General features: G+C 39.7%; 1 protein-coding gene across 12 annotated transcripts in view; it reads right to left on the bottom strand.

Moving 5' to 3' along the window:
• Window positions 1-15295, bottom strand: part of L3MBTL3 (L3MBTL histone methyl-lysine binding protein 3) — a 158818-nt gene that overhangs the window by 66397 nt on the left and 77126 nt on the right. For all 12 annotated transcript variants that reach the window (XM_008263493.5, XM_089332694.1, XM_089332693.1 and 9 more), the window contains 2 exons: window positions 6225-6339; window positions 4613-4715 (listed from right to left, as the gene is read on the bottom strand). In XM_008263493.5, coding sequence (XP_008261715.1) covers window positions 4613-4715; window positions 6225-6339 — 218 coding nt within the window. The remainder of the gene's footprint in view (window positions 1-4612; window positions 4716-6224; window positions 6340-15295) is intronic.

Genomic DNA, 15295 nt, shown 5'->3' on the forward strand with positions numbered 1-15295 from the left:
CACTAGGCTAATCCTCCGCCTTGTGGCGCCGGCACACCAGGTTCTAGTCCCGGTCGGGGCGCTGGATTCTGTCCCGGTTGCCCCTCTTCCAGGCCAGCTCTCTGCTGTGGCCAGGGAGTGCAGTGGAGGATGGCCCAGGTGCTTGGGCCCTGCACCCCATGGGAGACCAGGATAAGTACCTGGCTCCTGCCATCGGATCAGCGAGGTGCGCCGGCCGTAGCACGCCAGCCGCGGCGGCCACTGGAGGGTGAACCAACGGCAAAAGGAAGACCTTTCTCTCTGTCTCTCTCTCTCACTGTCCACTCTGCCTGTCCAAAAAAAAAAAAAAAAAAAAAAAAAAAAAACCATATGGAAGGCTGTATCAGGACACAGTGCTCTGCACACAATGGAGACCAAAGAGCCACACCGGCCTGGTCTGAATCCTTCTGCCAGTGTATGATCTCGGGCATTCACTCAAACATCTTCATCTGTAGAACTAGGATGCAACAGTGCCTAACTTACACAGCTGCCGTGAGTATTAAATGAAGTCACCTAAGTAGGTCCTTAGCAATGTGTGGAACAGAGGAAATTATCAATAAATCCCATCAATTACCACTTTACAAGAAGGGATCCATTTAACCATAACAAACAAACAACATCAAAAGCTCCATAACATGCTTCATTTATGAAGGCTCTGCTCTCAGAAAAAAAGCGACTGTTTCTCTCCAAGTGCTGCTCCATTCATCTCTCAGTGAGAGTATGTTCAAACCAGACTGACCTTCTTAGTTAGCAGTAGGGGCCCTCTCCTCCACACAGCCCACATGGCAGAGCCAATGCAAGTCCATGTTCAACAAGAGATGGCTAATGAGTGAACATGTTTTTACAATTGCACCTGTACATCCAGAGTTACTAGTTTTTAAAACTTTCTATGGACTTTACTTTATTTAAAATACCCCATTTTTTTGCTTCTTTTGCTTAATTTGTCCAATATCAAATCATACCATAGAAAACCTTTACTTCTGAAGACATTAGATTATTATATAGAATATCTACTATAATGTATTTTAGTGCTCCTTTAATTCCCTCCCATTCTTTGACCTCTCAACAGGCCAAATAAATTAATTATGAAAGCGAATACCACGACACAACAAATATTAATGTTCTCTGGTTATGGTTACAGAGTTAGATTTAAGCCACTTGGCTACTGAATATCCCTAGAGATGAGAACACTATATCCACATTCAATTCTCTCACTGGTCATTTATATTTCAACATTAAAAAATAAGTTACATTCTCAAATGTCATTGCTGAGACACAGTCTTAGATCACATTGAATTTGTAATCTTCAGGGAAAGTAACAAGAAATGCTAGTCAAAACAGTCTTTTGCTTATGTGATCATAAAATTGATTATTCTTGCTAGGAGAGCAACTTTCCTTGTTATCTAAGCAAAGAATGCATAGTTTGATTTATGCAGTTTCTCAGTAAATTAATCCAAAGAGAATTTTCTCATTACATTTTTTCTAAACACAGCATTCTTAGGAAGTACAAAAATAAGCGCCAGTGAAATGAACCTTTCAAAGAATATCCATGATGCCGCAATCTAGTCCAGCAGTTTACTAATGAAATGGAAAACTGGCTGTGCCTGCTAAGGATTAATATCATGCTGGCAAAGGAACTCCTAGTGTTCTACACAGGACAGCATGCTCAGGAACCCTAAGAAAATCCAGTTCAAAGGCTCAGGAGAAGGGAGATAGCACTTGGGCGAAAGCTGGAACCTCCCACAAGTTCTGTGAATTGGATCCCTCTCTGGAGGCCAGAGTCAACCAACAACTATGCCCGAGGCATAGAATCTACAAGAAAATGAATACAGTTGCTTTATCAATGTTTGTCTTTTAAGCCATAACCTTATGTTAGGTGTATGTCTTCCTCTCCTTTCAAGAAAATGAGCAATTCTCTATTACGGTTCCAATTATCTTGAGAGAGCTTCTGTACTACATTTCTCCATAAACTCTTCATGCATCATATAATTTCTCTCAGCTTTTAACAAACTCAAGGGGCTGGCGCAGTGGTGTAGTGGGTAAAGCCGCCGCCTGCAGTGCTGGCATCCCATATGGACACTGGTTCTAGTCCCGGCTGCTCCACTTCTGATCCAGCTCTCTGCTGTGGCCTAGGAAAGCAGTAGAAGATGGCCCAAGTCCTTGGGCTCCTGTACCCATATGGGAGACCTGGAAGAAGCTCCAGGCTCCTGGCTTCGGATTGGCCCAGCTCCGGCCGTTGCTGCCAATTGGGGAGTGAACCAGAAGATGAAAGACCTCTCTCTCTGCCTTTTTCTCTCTGTGTAACTCTGACTTTCAAATAAATAAATAAATCTTTGAAAAAAACAACACAACTGAATAAATTGAATACTGCATCTAGGAAGAAATGCTGTAAAGAGAGCCACAGAAACTCAGTGAACTAGTGTGGCGCACCTGACGAACGCTCTGAGGTCTATGCACACACATGGGGGGAGTGGTCCTGGAGGATGGCTGGGCCATCAGTTAGGGCCAAGACTCTCACCCCGCATCTTGTCCCAAAGACAAAGCTGTCCTCTCAGGCTTCAAAGCACTCCTAAGGAGACTGTGCACCCTTTGGCAGGATGAGTCTTCTTCCCAAAACACCAAATAAAATTTTGGAATCCTCCAGTGTACCCAACAATATGTTACCAGTATTCACCCATTCTTAAAATGTCTTTTCCTTCAAAGAGCAGCAAATTCCTTTTAGTCCAAAGAATTTCTTGAGAGTTTATGGTAGAAAGGCACAAGTGCCAAAGCTTCAGTGTTGGTTATTATTTTGTATCTTTATATATTTTAAAGATTTATTTATTTATTTGAAAGTTAGAGTTACATAGAGAGAAAAGGAGAGGCAGAGAGAGAGAGGTCTTCTATCTGCTGGTTCACTCCCCAATTGGCCAGAGCTGTGCCAACCCGAAGCCAGGAGCCAGAAGCTTCTTCTGGGTCTCCCATGCGAGTACAGAGGCCCAAGGATATGGGCCAGCCTCTACTGCTTTCATAGGCCACAGCAGAGAGCAGGATCAGAAGTGGAACAGCCAGGACTTGAACTGGCACCCATATGGGATGCCGGTACTCCAGGCGGCAGCTTGACCCACTACGCCACAGCACTGACCCCAATGTATTTTATATTTTAAATTAATTTATAGTCAGCTTTTACAGTTCCATTAATGCATGAGTTCTTTAAAGACCAGGTCTGTGACTAATTCCTGGAGTGGTTTCTTGAGAGGCAGTTATGGGGGAGTGGTCAAGATCACAGATGCTTGAGAAACATGAGGCGCCCCCCTTACCAGCAATAGGTAAGGTAACTTACTAACCCTTTCCAGTTCTGTGGTGGTCTCAGAAAAAATTGAGGGAAAATAAGGTTCCTATATTATAGGGTTATTTGAGAAGTTATCCAACAAATGTAAAGCAACTAGAGCAACACTATTTAAAGGGGAAATAAAAGTGCAATAAGTTAGTTGTTCTTACTGAAAAAACCGCTGCTCAAAAATTCTTGCTAAATGAATTTCTGGACGTATAATGGAAATTTAGCATGCTGATGAATTACTTCCTAAGACTGACACAAAGCCTGAAAAATAATCCAGCTACCTTCACTAGGCAATATTTAAAAACTTCTAAGATGTAATATATTTAATTGTGCTTAAGTTAATCATATAACTTGGTTTACAGGCACACAAGCAACCAAAAAGATTCTTAAATGGATATTTGCAAATGGAATCATCCTTTCCATGCCCTTTTTAACTCTGGAACATACTAAACCTCATTAAAAAGAAGCAGGGGGGAGGTGTGTTGCAGAAGGCAGATAAGCAGGATTTGAGGTGGCAGAGAGGAAAGAAAGAGGAAACACTATCCAGAAAATAATTACATCAATTTTGCAATTCTGATGAACTCTTGGAGGAGTGCAACCATGAAAAAAAAAAAAAAGTAATGACCCAGATTCACAACCTGTACAAACTAGATAAATGAGGAATCACTGTTCTTACTAGGTAATCCAATTACCATACAGTTAGAACATTACTCTGAGAAATTATTATTTTAAGATATATCTAAACAGCTTCTTTTTGTTAAGTTACTCAGGGATAAGAGAAAATTTCTGAAAACTGCTTTTCTTACCAATGTATTCTCATGTTACTTATATTATGTTTTTTGTGATCTTCGCTACAAATCTACAATAATCTCAACTCTCATTACTCAAATTATCATGTCAACCAATCATAAAATATAGCAGATGATTTCAGCAGGGCCTCTCCCTTCTCATTATCAATCATCAACCCAAAATAACTATTTCAGAAATCAAATATCTGGTAAAAACTAGTCAGGTTACCCAGAAAACCCAAACAGCTAGAGTAAATCTATTTTAAACCATGAATGCATTTTCTCCAAGGAAGATTTAACCATAGACATACCTTTCACTTTTACATAATCACCATGGTAACCACACAGCTTATGGATCTGAATTTAAAATTAGTTCACATCTATTTATTACACATGGAAATCAGTATCACATATGTATTCATATCTGGACAGGTAACCTCCACGGGACCACGTGAGAAATCCTACATGAGTGATGGTAACCACATACCTGTGAGGGCCCAGGTGCCTCGCTCTCTTAAAATGGCCAAGCCCTTTACATCCTGGAGTTGAGCATCCACCATGTTCTGAAGCTTCCATTAACTCTAAGGGGCCTATGAAAAAGCAGAAAGAGAAAAGACAAAAAGTTAAGCAAGTGACTCTAAGGATCCAATGTCTTGGACCTAAACAAAGACGAAAAAAAAATCCCTAGAAATCTAATTTTGCATTAACATATAAAAACAGAAAAAGAACTGGATTCCATAAAAATTAATGTTAAAATCTCTACTTCCTCAGGTTTTTCCCAATGATCCTGTTCATTCCTTTCTGTCTTCAGTAGTAAAATGGTTAAAGTTCACTCTAACCTTCTTTCAAAATGTCACACATCCCTGACAAAACCAAATCCGAATTAATGAGAAGACTCTAAACAACTATCTTCTAGCATATAATACAGGAACACCCATACTGTGAAATCTTCAAACCCTACAACAGAGTAAGAGGGAGTAACAGCTCCTGTCCCCTTCATGCTCTCCCTTCTCGATTTCAGACCCTCCCTCTCCTTACCAGTCAGGTCTGTGTGCCTCTGGGGATTGTGCTAAGCCATCAGATACACATCCGCACCTCCACATGCATATCTATCAGGGCTTTTGGTTTGTTTTATTTTGCCACATAAAAGGGACAAAATAGAAGGGCACTGCTCTGAAACATTCTTCTTTGGTGTTTAACTTTCTGTTGCAAGATTAATTTTCCTGATGACAGTTGCATAGTATCTATAGTTTCATGTACTATAATTCATGTAGCCAACTTTTGTTCCCCAACTTCGTGATTCATTTATTTATTTTTTTAGTTTAAAGATATTAATTGGCTTTATTTTCTATTCTAGAATTGGGCAATATTTCATTCCATAAAATAAAATAATTGTTCCAAGTTTTGTTATTTTAAACATGCTACAATGAATACCATGTGCATTCTATTTTTATGCATTTATACTGTGTATTATATATACACCCTGAAGTAAAGCCAAAGGTATAGTAAGCACACTAAATTTTTTAAAACTGTATAATAAGTGCTGTAATTCCTACATATTTTTTCACAATGTATATATTTTCTTCACAATAGACAACAGCATATATTAATTCCTTCATGTATCTTTTTGAAAAAAATCACATTTAAATGACAATTTTTATTGTGGTAATTAGAGAGTCACATGTAGTTCTAAACACAAGGGAGATTCTTTTACACTTTTCCCAACATCTAACTATCATAATATCTTGCAAAGCTGTAACATCAAATCAAATCATTATAGACTACTGATATTGACATATAATATTTGGATAGTCTGACACACTGTCTTCTAAAATTTCAGTATTAATTTTGAAAGATAATGTTTAATTCTAAACAAAAGTAAAAGAATGTTTACATACACTTATTTTTTCAGGAACTAAATTTTTTCTTTTATATTTTTGTGATGGTGGCAATTAAAAATGTAGTAAAAGTGAAAGGATCACATAGAAAAGAAACTTGTAAAAAAGAGAAAGAGAAGAGGGGAAGTATATGACAAAATATTAAGCATGCTATGCAAGGGAATGGAAAACAGTCATTCAAGTTATCCTTGTGTCTCTTACTCAAAGGAGGCTGAAGAGGATGTCCAGTTTTTGAACACCAGCCAACAGGGTGAATATCAGGAGAATCTGCATCTATCCAATAGTCATAGCAACTATTCCAGCCATCAAAGTGAACCTGTATAATGGAAGGAAATCAACAGTGTAAATGAACAGTCACAGAAATTCCTACATTCTTACTGCATATATTAGCTATACCAATAAATCATTTCAATTATTTAAAATACTTGGTTCTGTATCAGAAAAAGAGGCAATTTTTAACCACCTTCAACAGAGCATGTAACCATCAACAAATGCCTTGCAAAAGGCACTTAAAGTGCAAAAGTTCCACAAATGCATTAGGTATACCTCTCAGCACTGAGCAACTTGTACATAGAAGCAGCATTACAATATCTTCATACTATCAACACCAAACACCAATATCACCAAAGGAATTGAAAAATCAGGGAAGAAAGGGAGAGAAGGTGCGATGGGATAGAGGAATAGAAGAACTTTCAAGTCAGTCTCAAGTACGTATCTGAGATTTTTGCTAAGTCTTTCAAAAAATTCAACACCCTATTAGAAAGACCTCCAATTTACAAAGTAGCTATCTACTAATGTATGCTGAAGTATTACATCTTCCTCATAAGGCCAATACTGGGGTAAAGTGGGTTAAGCCACAGCTTGCATTGCTGGAATCCCACAGCAGAGGATATGAATCCTGGCTGCTCCAATTCTAGTCCAGCTCCCTGCTAACTCTATGCAGGAAGCCAGCAGAAGATGTCTTAAGTACTTGGGCCCCTGCCACCCCAGGTACGAGTTCCCTGCTTCTGGCTTCAGCTTGGCCCAGACTTTGTTGTGGTAATTTGGGGAGTAAACCAGCAGACAGATCTCTTTCTCTCTCTCTTTTTCTCTTTCCCTCCCCCACTCTCTGTTTCTCTATCTCTGTGTAGCTCAACCTTTCAAATATATAAATAAATCCTTTTTTATAAATTGCAGTATCTCTCAGTGACACCTTATAAAGCAGACCAGTGCTAGCCTTTGTTGGCCACCACATGAAAGAACAACTGGTCTTTCGTCCAGGTCACTAAGGATTAGCTACCTATCCTTCAGGTATTGTATTTGAAATCAAGTTTGCCAGTTAGATTTCTATTAAATGTCTACAATGGGGCCTGTGTTGTGGTGTAGCGGGTTAAGCCACCGCCTACAGTGCCAGCATCCCATATGGGTGCCAGTTCGAGTCTAGGCTGCTCCACTTCTGATCCAGCTCTCTGCTAATGGCCTGGGAAAGCAGCGGAGGAGGGTCCAAGTGCTTGGGGCACAGTAACCACATGGGAGAATGGGAAGAAGCTCCTGGCTTTTGTTTGGCCTAGCCCTAGCCGTTGCAGTCATCTGGGGACTGAACCAACAGACAAAAGATCTCTCAGGGCAGGCGCTGTGGCGTAGTGGGCTAAGCTTCTACCTGTAGTGCCAGAATCCCATATGGGCGCAGGTTTAAGTCCTGGCTGCTCTACTTTTGATCCAGCTCTCTACTATAGTCTGGGAAAGCAGCAGAAGATGGCTCAACTCCTTGGGCACCTGCATCCACATGGGCGACTCGGAAGAAGCTCCTGGCTCCTGGCTTCAGATTGGCCCAGCTCTGGCCACTGTAGCCATCTAGAGAGTGAACCAGTGGATGGAAGACCTCTCCCTGTCTCTCCCTCTCTCTTGTCTGTAATTCTGCCTCTCAAATAAGTAAATAAAAACCTTTAAAAAATAAAGACCTCTGTCTCTCCCTCTCTAACTCTGCCTTTCAAAAATAATAAATCTTCAAAAACACATCTACAAACCACTTACTCTTTACAAATCAGTAACTACCAGATAGATAAAAAATTCAAACATTAAAAACTGAGCAAATAGAGTTTAGAAGAATGCTTAAGAGAAGTTATTTGTAATTGTAGAGTGGGATAGCCCATCTAATAAGGCACCAAACCCAGCAGCTATAAAAGATAGGACTGATGAATATGATTACATAAAAATCTGAAACTTCAGAGTGGCAAATAGAACCACCAGCAAGATGGAAGACCCATCAAGAAAGTGAAAAAACACATTTGCTACAAGGGGAAAAAGCAGTTTCTTCTTTAATTTATAAAAACACTAGACATCAATATAAAAAAAATGGAAAACCCAACAGGAAGATGGGAAATAGATACAAGTGCATTATCAAGAAACTAAATATAAATGATGGTTAAACATAGAAATTAATTTCACTTATAAACTACAAAGTAACATCACAAGATGCAATTCTTCTCTCAGCCTGCCAACAGTATTCAAGGTCTGGTGATTCCCATGGCTGGTAAATGTGAGATTACGTGGGCATTCTCACAGACTGCTGTTAATTGGTGAGAGATTTCTGGGAGAGCTATTTGTCAATAACAATCGCCGCTTAAAAAACAATCATTGCTTAATGATATAGTATCTTTTTACTTAATAATCTCAACAACTCATTATTTGTAGTAGAAAATAACTAGAAGCAACCAAAATGCTAACAATCAAAAGACAATCTGAAGTTATTGAATGCATATATAGATGGGCTCAAAATAAAGTCCTTTGCAACAAATCCACTTTTTCAGGCTTAGAAATCAGTTTCCCTAGAATCAAAACCATGCAGAATTCCACACCTGGCAAAAATAATGGATATTATACTAAAGAGAAGAGAGTCACAAAGATTAACTGGCAGCTAACATATGACAGTCTCACAGAGAGACAGGAGGAATAACTAGGCCCAGAATTCAACAATCTGAAAGAAAATCATACATTATTCACATACATTGAGTAGAAAAGCAGCACTAAAATAAAGTTAGTTCAAAACTCTCTCCTTTCCTTTGATCAAAATCAACATGCAAATAATGTTGAGAATGATACCCATAATTTTCTGAAAATATTAACTTCTGATATAATAATAAAGTTCATAGTACTAAAGCTATACATTGAGATTTAATGCTATAACTAGTACTCAAACAGTATTTTTCAGTTTATGTTTCTGTGTGGGAGCAAACTGTTGAAATCTTTACTTAATGTATGCTAAACTCATCTTCTGTATATAAAGAGAATCAAAAATGAATCTTGATGTGAATGGAAGGGGAGAGGGAGTGGGAAAGGGGAGGGTTGCGGGTGGGAGGGACGGTATGGGGGGGAAGCCATTGTAATCCATAAGCCGTACTTTGGAAATTTATATTCATTAAATAAAAGTTTAAAAAAAAAGTTCTCAGCATTCTAATTCTCATCAGATCCTAAAGTGATTACTGTTTTATTAAACATCAGAAACTCCAACGTTTTCTGTTCCTGCTATCCTTGAATTGCACTGCTTTTACACTAGAACTAATATTCATATAACCTACATTCTTTTTATTGTAAACAGCTGAATTTTATTTTGCTTTTTAATCTTTTAAAAGATTTATTTATTTTACTTGGAAGTCAGAGATACAGAGACAGAGAAACAGGGAGAGAGAGTTTGAAGATTTTATTTACTTAAAAGGCAGAGTTACACAGAGAAAGAGAAAAGGAGAGATCTTTCATCCACTGGTTCATTCCCCAAATGGTCACAATGGTCAGAGCTTGGCCAGGCTAAAGCCAGGAGCCAGAAGCCCACTCTGGGTCTCCCACATAGGTACAGGGGTCCAAGTACTTGGGCCATCCTCTGCGGCTTTCTACCGAGTATTAGCAGGGAACTGGATCAGAAGTGAATCAGCTGGGACTCAAACCCGCACCCATATGGGATGCTGGCCTGCAGGCAGCCACAACTTCCAGAAGCCAGGAGCTTCTTCCAAGTATCCCACGTGGGCAGCAGAGGCCTAAACACCTGGGTCATCCTCTGCTGCTTTTTCCAAGACTTTACGATAATATGTGGGAAAATCTATTCATGGAGCCCAAAAACTTTTTTTGCAAATAAACTTGAATTTTAAAAAGCAACTCAGCAACCATACCCAATTCGGTAAATTCTAATGAAAATAGACTATTATGGATCAAAACACAGTATGGATTATTTATTATATTATTATATATTATTATTATTATATATTATTATATTACATTTCCAATTAAACTTTAGGAAAACAAACACAATTTTCACCTAGAAGTATTCAGACCTTTTTATAAAATCTTCACACATTATCAACAATTTCAAGATTAAGACAACAATATTTTTAGAGTGTACTTTTTTTAAATAAATGAATTGGTAGAATTTTTTGTTGATGTGAAAGGCAAATCAGTAAAACACATTTTTAATTTTTTATATGTATTTTTTGGAGGTAGTTGTTATGGTACAGTGGGTTAAGTCAGTTTGTGACGCCCAAATCCCATGGTGGAGTGTCAGTTTGAGTCCAAGCTCTTCTATTTCTGCTAATGCTTCATGGGAGGCAGCAGACGATGGCTCAAGACTTGGGTTTCTGTCACCCACGCATGAAATTGTGATGGAGCTCCTAGCTCCCGGCCTGGCTGAGGCCTTGCTGTTGCAGGTGTTGAGAGTGAACCAATCTCTCTTACTTCTCTCCAGCCCCCCACCAACCCTCTCTGTCTCACTCTTTGAAAGGCAGAGCAACAGAGACAGAGAGGGACAGAGAAAGATACACCACTTACCGGTTCACTCCTGCAAAGGCCCAGAGCTGCACCAGGCCAAAGTCAGGAGCCCAGAGCTCAACCTGGGTCTTCCACATGGGCAGCAGGGACCCAATGACCTCAGCCATAACCTGCTGCCTCCCAGAGGATGCACTAATAAGAAGCTGGAATCGGAGGTGGAGCCAGGACTGTAACCCAGGGACTCTGATGCAGGATGTGGGCATCCCAAGTGCCTTCTTAACAAATGCCGACCCCAGTAAAAACACATTGTAGACCCAGGTGTGTACTCTCTTCTGAGACTAAAGTTACATTTGAAAGGTTATCAACCCATAAAGACAAACAACAAGGAAAGTAGCTGACAGAGGGGAAATGATAGTGATGTATCCGGAGCATGAAACTGAGTGCTGACCTACTCAGGAAAATGGGTTGGTTGACACTTTGGTGCTCAGAGAAGGGGACCTGGACTAGAAGCCAGATGAGCACATCCTGGAGAACCCAAGAGGGACTTAGCCCAGAGACAGCCAGTGGGTAAGGAGGGTCTGAAAAATGTAAGAACTGTCTCAAAGTCTAAATGTGGAAGGATTCGAGCCCAGATCTACTCCATCCCAAACACGAAGGCAACAGCAAAACCAGCTAATGTTCTTTCTAAAGAAATACAAATGCTGAGGGTCTGAACTCCAGTATCAAAGGAGTGTAGGCCTGTGCCAGACAAGAATTCCATGGGCCAAGTGAGAAGCTACATAGTCCAACCCCATCATTTCTTTTGTCCCATAAGAGAAGCCATTGGGCCCAGCCTTTCTGTGGGGAAACTGGCAGAAATAGAAAGCTTCCAGGAAGGGATCCACAGGCTAATAAACGGTGATCTTCCTGTAGAAACACTGGCTCTTCGTTTTCTTCTGTTACAGAAAAGTGCACCAGTCAAAAATTCCACCCACGAAAACAATTTTTGGTGCCTTTTGCTTAACGAGAGCACATGAACAACTATCACTTGACATTTGAGGAAAGCGAATGTGAAGGCAGAGGTCAAACTAATTAAGAAATTTGGAGGAAATAAGCAAGGGACAGAAGAAAAACTCTCACCACTATCCTCAGATAAGAAACAATTACAGGAAACAGAAGAAAAACTGACACCAATATCCTCAGATAAGAAACAAAATTGCTACAGAAAATAAGATGCTATTTTTAAAAGGAGGGGGTGGACCAGAAAATCTAAAGAAAACTCTTGAAAATTAAAAACATATAGTTATAATTAGAAGTGTAATATAGGATTTGGGAAATACATTAGATATCTCTAAGCAAGTAGAATTTTAAAACTGCGAGATTCACAAGAAAGAAAATTAGTGAGTTAATCCAAGAGGTTCAATACCAGAATAGCAGAGCTTCCAAAAACAGAACAGAGAAGACAAGAGGAAGTTATCAAAGCAGTAATACAGCACTTCTAAAAAAACAGAAGGATGTGAAACTCTCAGAGTGAAAGGCACAAGTACTCTGTATGACAATCAGGCAAGACCCCAATAACAAGACACGCTACCACAAAATAGCTGAATATCCATGACAGAGAGACAGTCCTGAGAGCTTACAGAGAGAAAAGGATTTCTCCCAAAGAGAAGGAACCAGCATGGCCTCACACGTCTTGTCAAGGGATGTGAGAAGGCTATACGCTGACATTTTCAGGCATGCAAGGAGTCAAAAAATATGCTTCTCACATACCCTTTATTAGGAAGATCCAAAGAGATATGCTTCAGCAGGTACCATGCAAAGCAAAGTATGTGACCCAGGAAAATGAAATACAGCTTAGTCTGTGAGCAAACAGAAGTCTCAGGTTCACAGTACAGATGATCCTTGACTTATTATAGGGCAACTATCCAATAGACCCACCACAGACAAAAGAAAATATACTTAGTAAACCTAATTGCACATCACAGGTTGGCCCAGCCTACTTTACGCACACTCAGAACATAAAACGGTTGGGTAAAATCATCTAATACAAAGCCTATTTTATAATGAAGAACAGAATAACTCATGTTATTTATTCAGTACTATACTGAAAGTGAAAAATAGAATAGAAAGTCAAATCACTGTAAGTCACAGACTATCTATAAATCTTCCTACACTGGAATAAGCGGCAGTAAATTGTTTAATAGCCCAATATGTGAAATAGGACATAAATTAAAAACCTGATTATAGTTAACAATTTTCCTTCACCAGAATGAGGACTTTTAAAAATTATTTTATTTAAAAATATTATTTAACATGTAGTGTTTGTATACTTAATGGCGTATAGCACAATATTTCAACACACACACACACACACATACACACACACAGTATAAACTGATCACACCAGGAGATGAACTTTTCCATTTTTTTAATCTTTTCTCTCTGTGTGTGCAGCCTCCCAGCTCCTCTCTCCCAGCTTCTTCTTCTTCTTTTTTTTTTTTTTAAGATTTATTTATTTGGAAGAGTTACAGAGAGAGAGAGAGAGAAGGATAATCAAAGAGAGAAACATCTTCCATCCGTGTTTACTCTCCAAATGCCTGCAACAGCCGGGCTTAGCCAGGCTGCTGTCAGGAGGTTCTTTGGGTTCTCCTACATGGGTGGCAAGCACCCATGGACCTGAGCCACCTTCCACTGCTTTCCCAGGTGCATTAGCAGGGAATCAGATCGGAAGTGGAGCAGCTGGGACTTGAACCCGGCAACCACAGTGGATGTATGCACTACAGAAGCTAGCTAAACCCACTGGGCTGTAGTGCCAGCTCCTCCAGTTGTTTTTATTCTAATTTAACTTTATTTGTATTTACTTACTCATCTTTTTACAGATTTTATTCATTTATTTGAAAGGCAGAGTTACAGAGAGAGAAGAGACAGATTGATCTTCCATCCACTGGTTCACTCCCCAATGGTTCCAATGGCTAGGGTTGGGCCAGGCCAAAGCCAAAAGCCAGGAGTTTCTTCTGGGTCTTGCACATGGGTGGGAGGGACCCAAGGACCCAAGTACTTAGGCCATCTGTTCCTGGTTTCCCAGGCATATTAGCAGGGAGCTGGGTTGAAAGTAGAGCAGCTGGGACTCGAACCAGAGTCCATATGGGACGCTGGGGTCACAGGCAGCAGGTTAACTGGCTGTATCACAATGCCATCCCCTCTCCTCCAGTTCTGTATCCAGCATATAATACATTTTTGTGGATTATAGTCTCCCCACAGTGCTGTGAAACACCAGAACTCATTACTGGGACTATTTCGGTACCCATTATCCAACCTTCCTCTTTCCCTTACCTCCCATCCTTACTGTTCTCCAGCAATCACTATTCCATGTTCAGATGAGCTATTTTTAACTTTCACACTTGAGAGTCAAAGTACAGTATCTGCCTTTCTGTGTCTGGCTTATTTCATTTAATGTAACAATCTCCAATTCCATCCATTTTGTTATAAAAGTCAAGATTTCACTTTTCTATGTCTAAATGATATTATGCCATGTACCTATACCACATCTTCTTTATCCATTCATCCACTGATGCACAACTAGGTTGATTCCCTATCTTCGGCTCTTGAGAACAGAGCTGCTGGGTGGGAGTTAAGGAATCTCTTTCATAGACTGATTTCATTTCCTTCACATACATACCCAGAAGGGAGACAGCTGGGTCATACAGCATATGCATTCATTGCTTAAGAGCTGATTTTTATCCCTGTGAAGCTTAAAGTACTAAGCTATGCTAATAACTCAGCCTGCATTTTCCTCTTCTGAAAACAAAAAATTGAGCTTTCCTGCTGTATCATCTCCCATGTTAGTAAAATTCCTACTGGTGGAAGTGTTTATATTCTCAGAAGCCTCTAATGAATTCTGATACTGAATTATTGCCACCTCTTCACTGACCTATTGAGGACTCCACAATACAAGGCCACTGTGCTGCGATTCACTTTCAGTCATTAAACTCGCCTGGTAATTATGTCCACTGTACTTCTCATAGCCTGCTCTTTTTGGGGAGTTAAGGAAGGACCAGGATGCTAGAGAATTCAGCTGGAAGAGCTGAATTAACTAACTGAATCACCCACACCCACTGCAGAGTATGTGACCTTCATGCAACCAAATCCGTGTGTGTGTGTGTGTGTGTGTGTGTATTATATATATATATATATATATACATTTATTACAAAAGTAATATATATTCATGAGACCCAAAATTAAAAAGGAAACCTAATCATTCATAATCCCAACACCCTGACAGAAGCACTGTGAATACTTGGGGATGTTTCTTTACAGAACTGCTTACGCAGGGATTCACAGCAGACTCATAGAATGGCAGATGCCCTAAATAGCACTCTGGCCTCAGAATCAGCCCTTAAGACATTCAGATCTGGCTAAAAAGCCCATGAGAGTATTTCAGGCATGGAAAGCCAAGACACTCTAGCAAACAAACAAAAAAATGACCTAAATGAAAGATCTCTGTGAGTGAGATCCCAGTGGAAAGAACAGGCCATCAAAGAAGGAGGTACCTTTCTCT

Source organism: Oryctolagus cuniculus, chromosome 5 (genome assembly GCF_051225735.1).
Source record: "Oryctolagus cuniculus isolate XC-2025 breed Fujian yellow rabbit chromosome 5, ASM5122573v1, whole genome shotgun sequence".
Lineage (NCBI taxonomy): Eukaryota > Metazoa > Chordata > Mammalia > Lagomorpha > Leporidae > Oryctolagus > Oryctolagus cuniculus.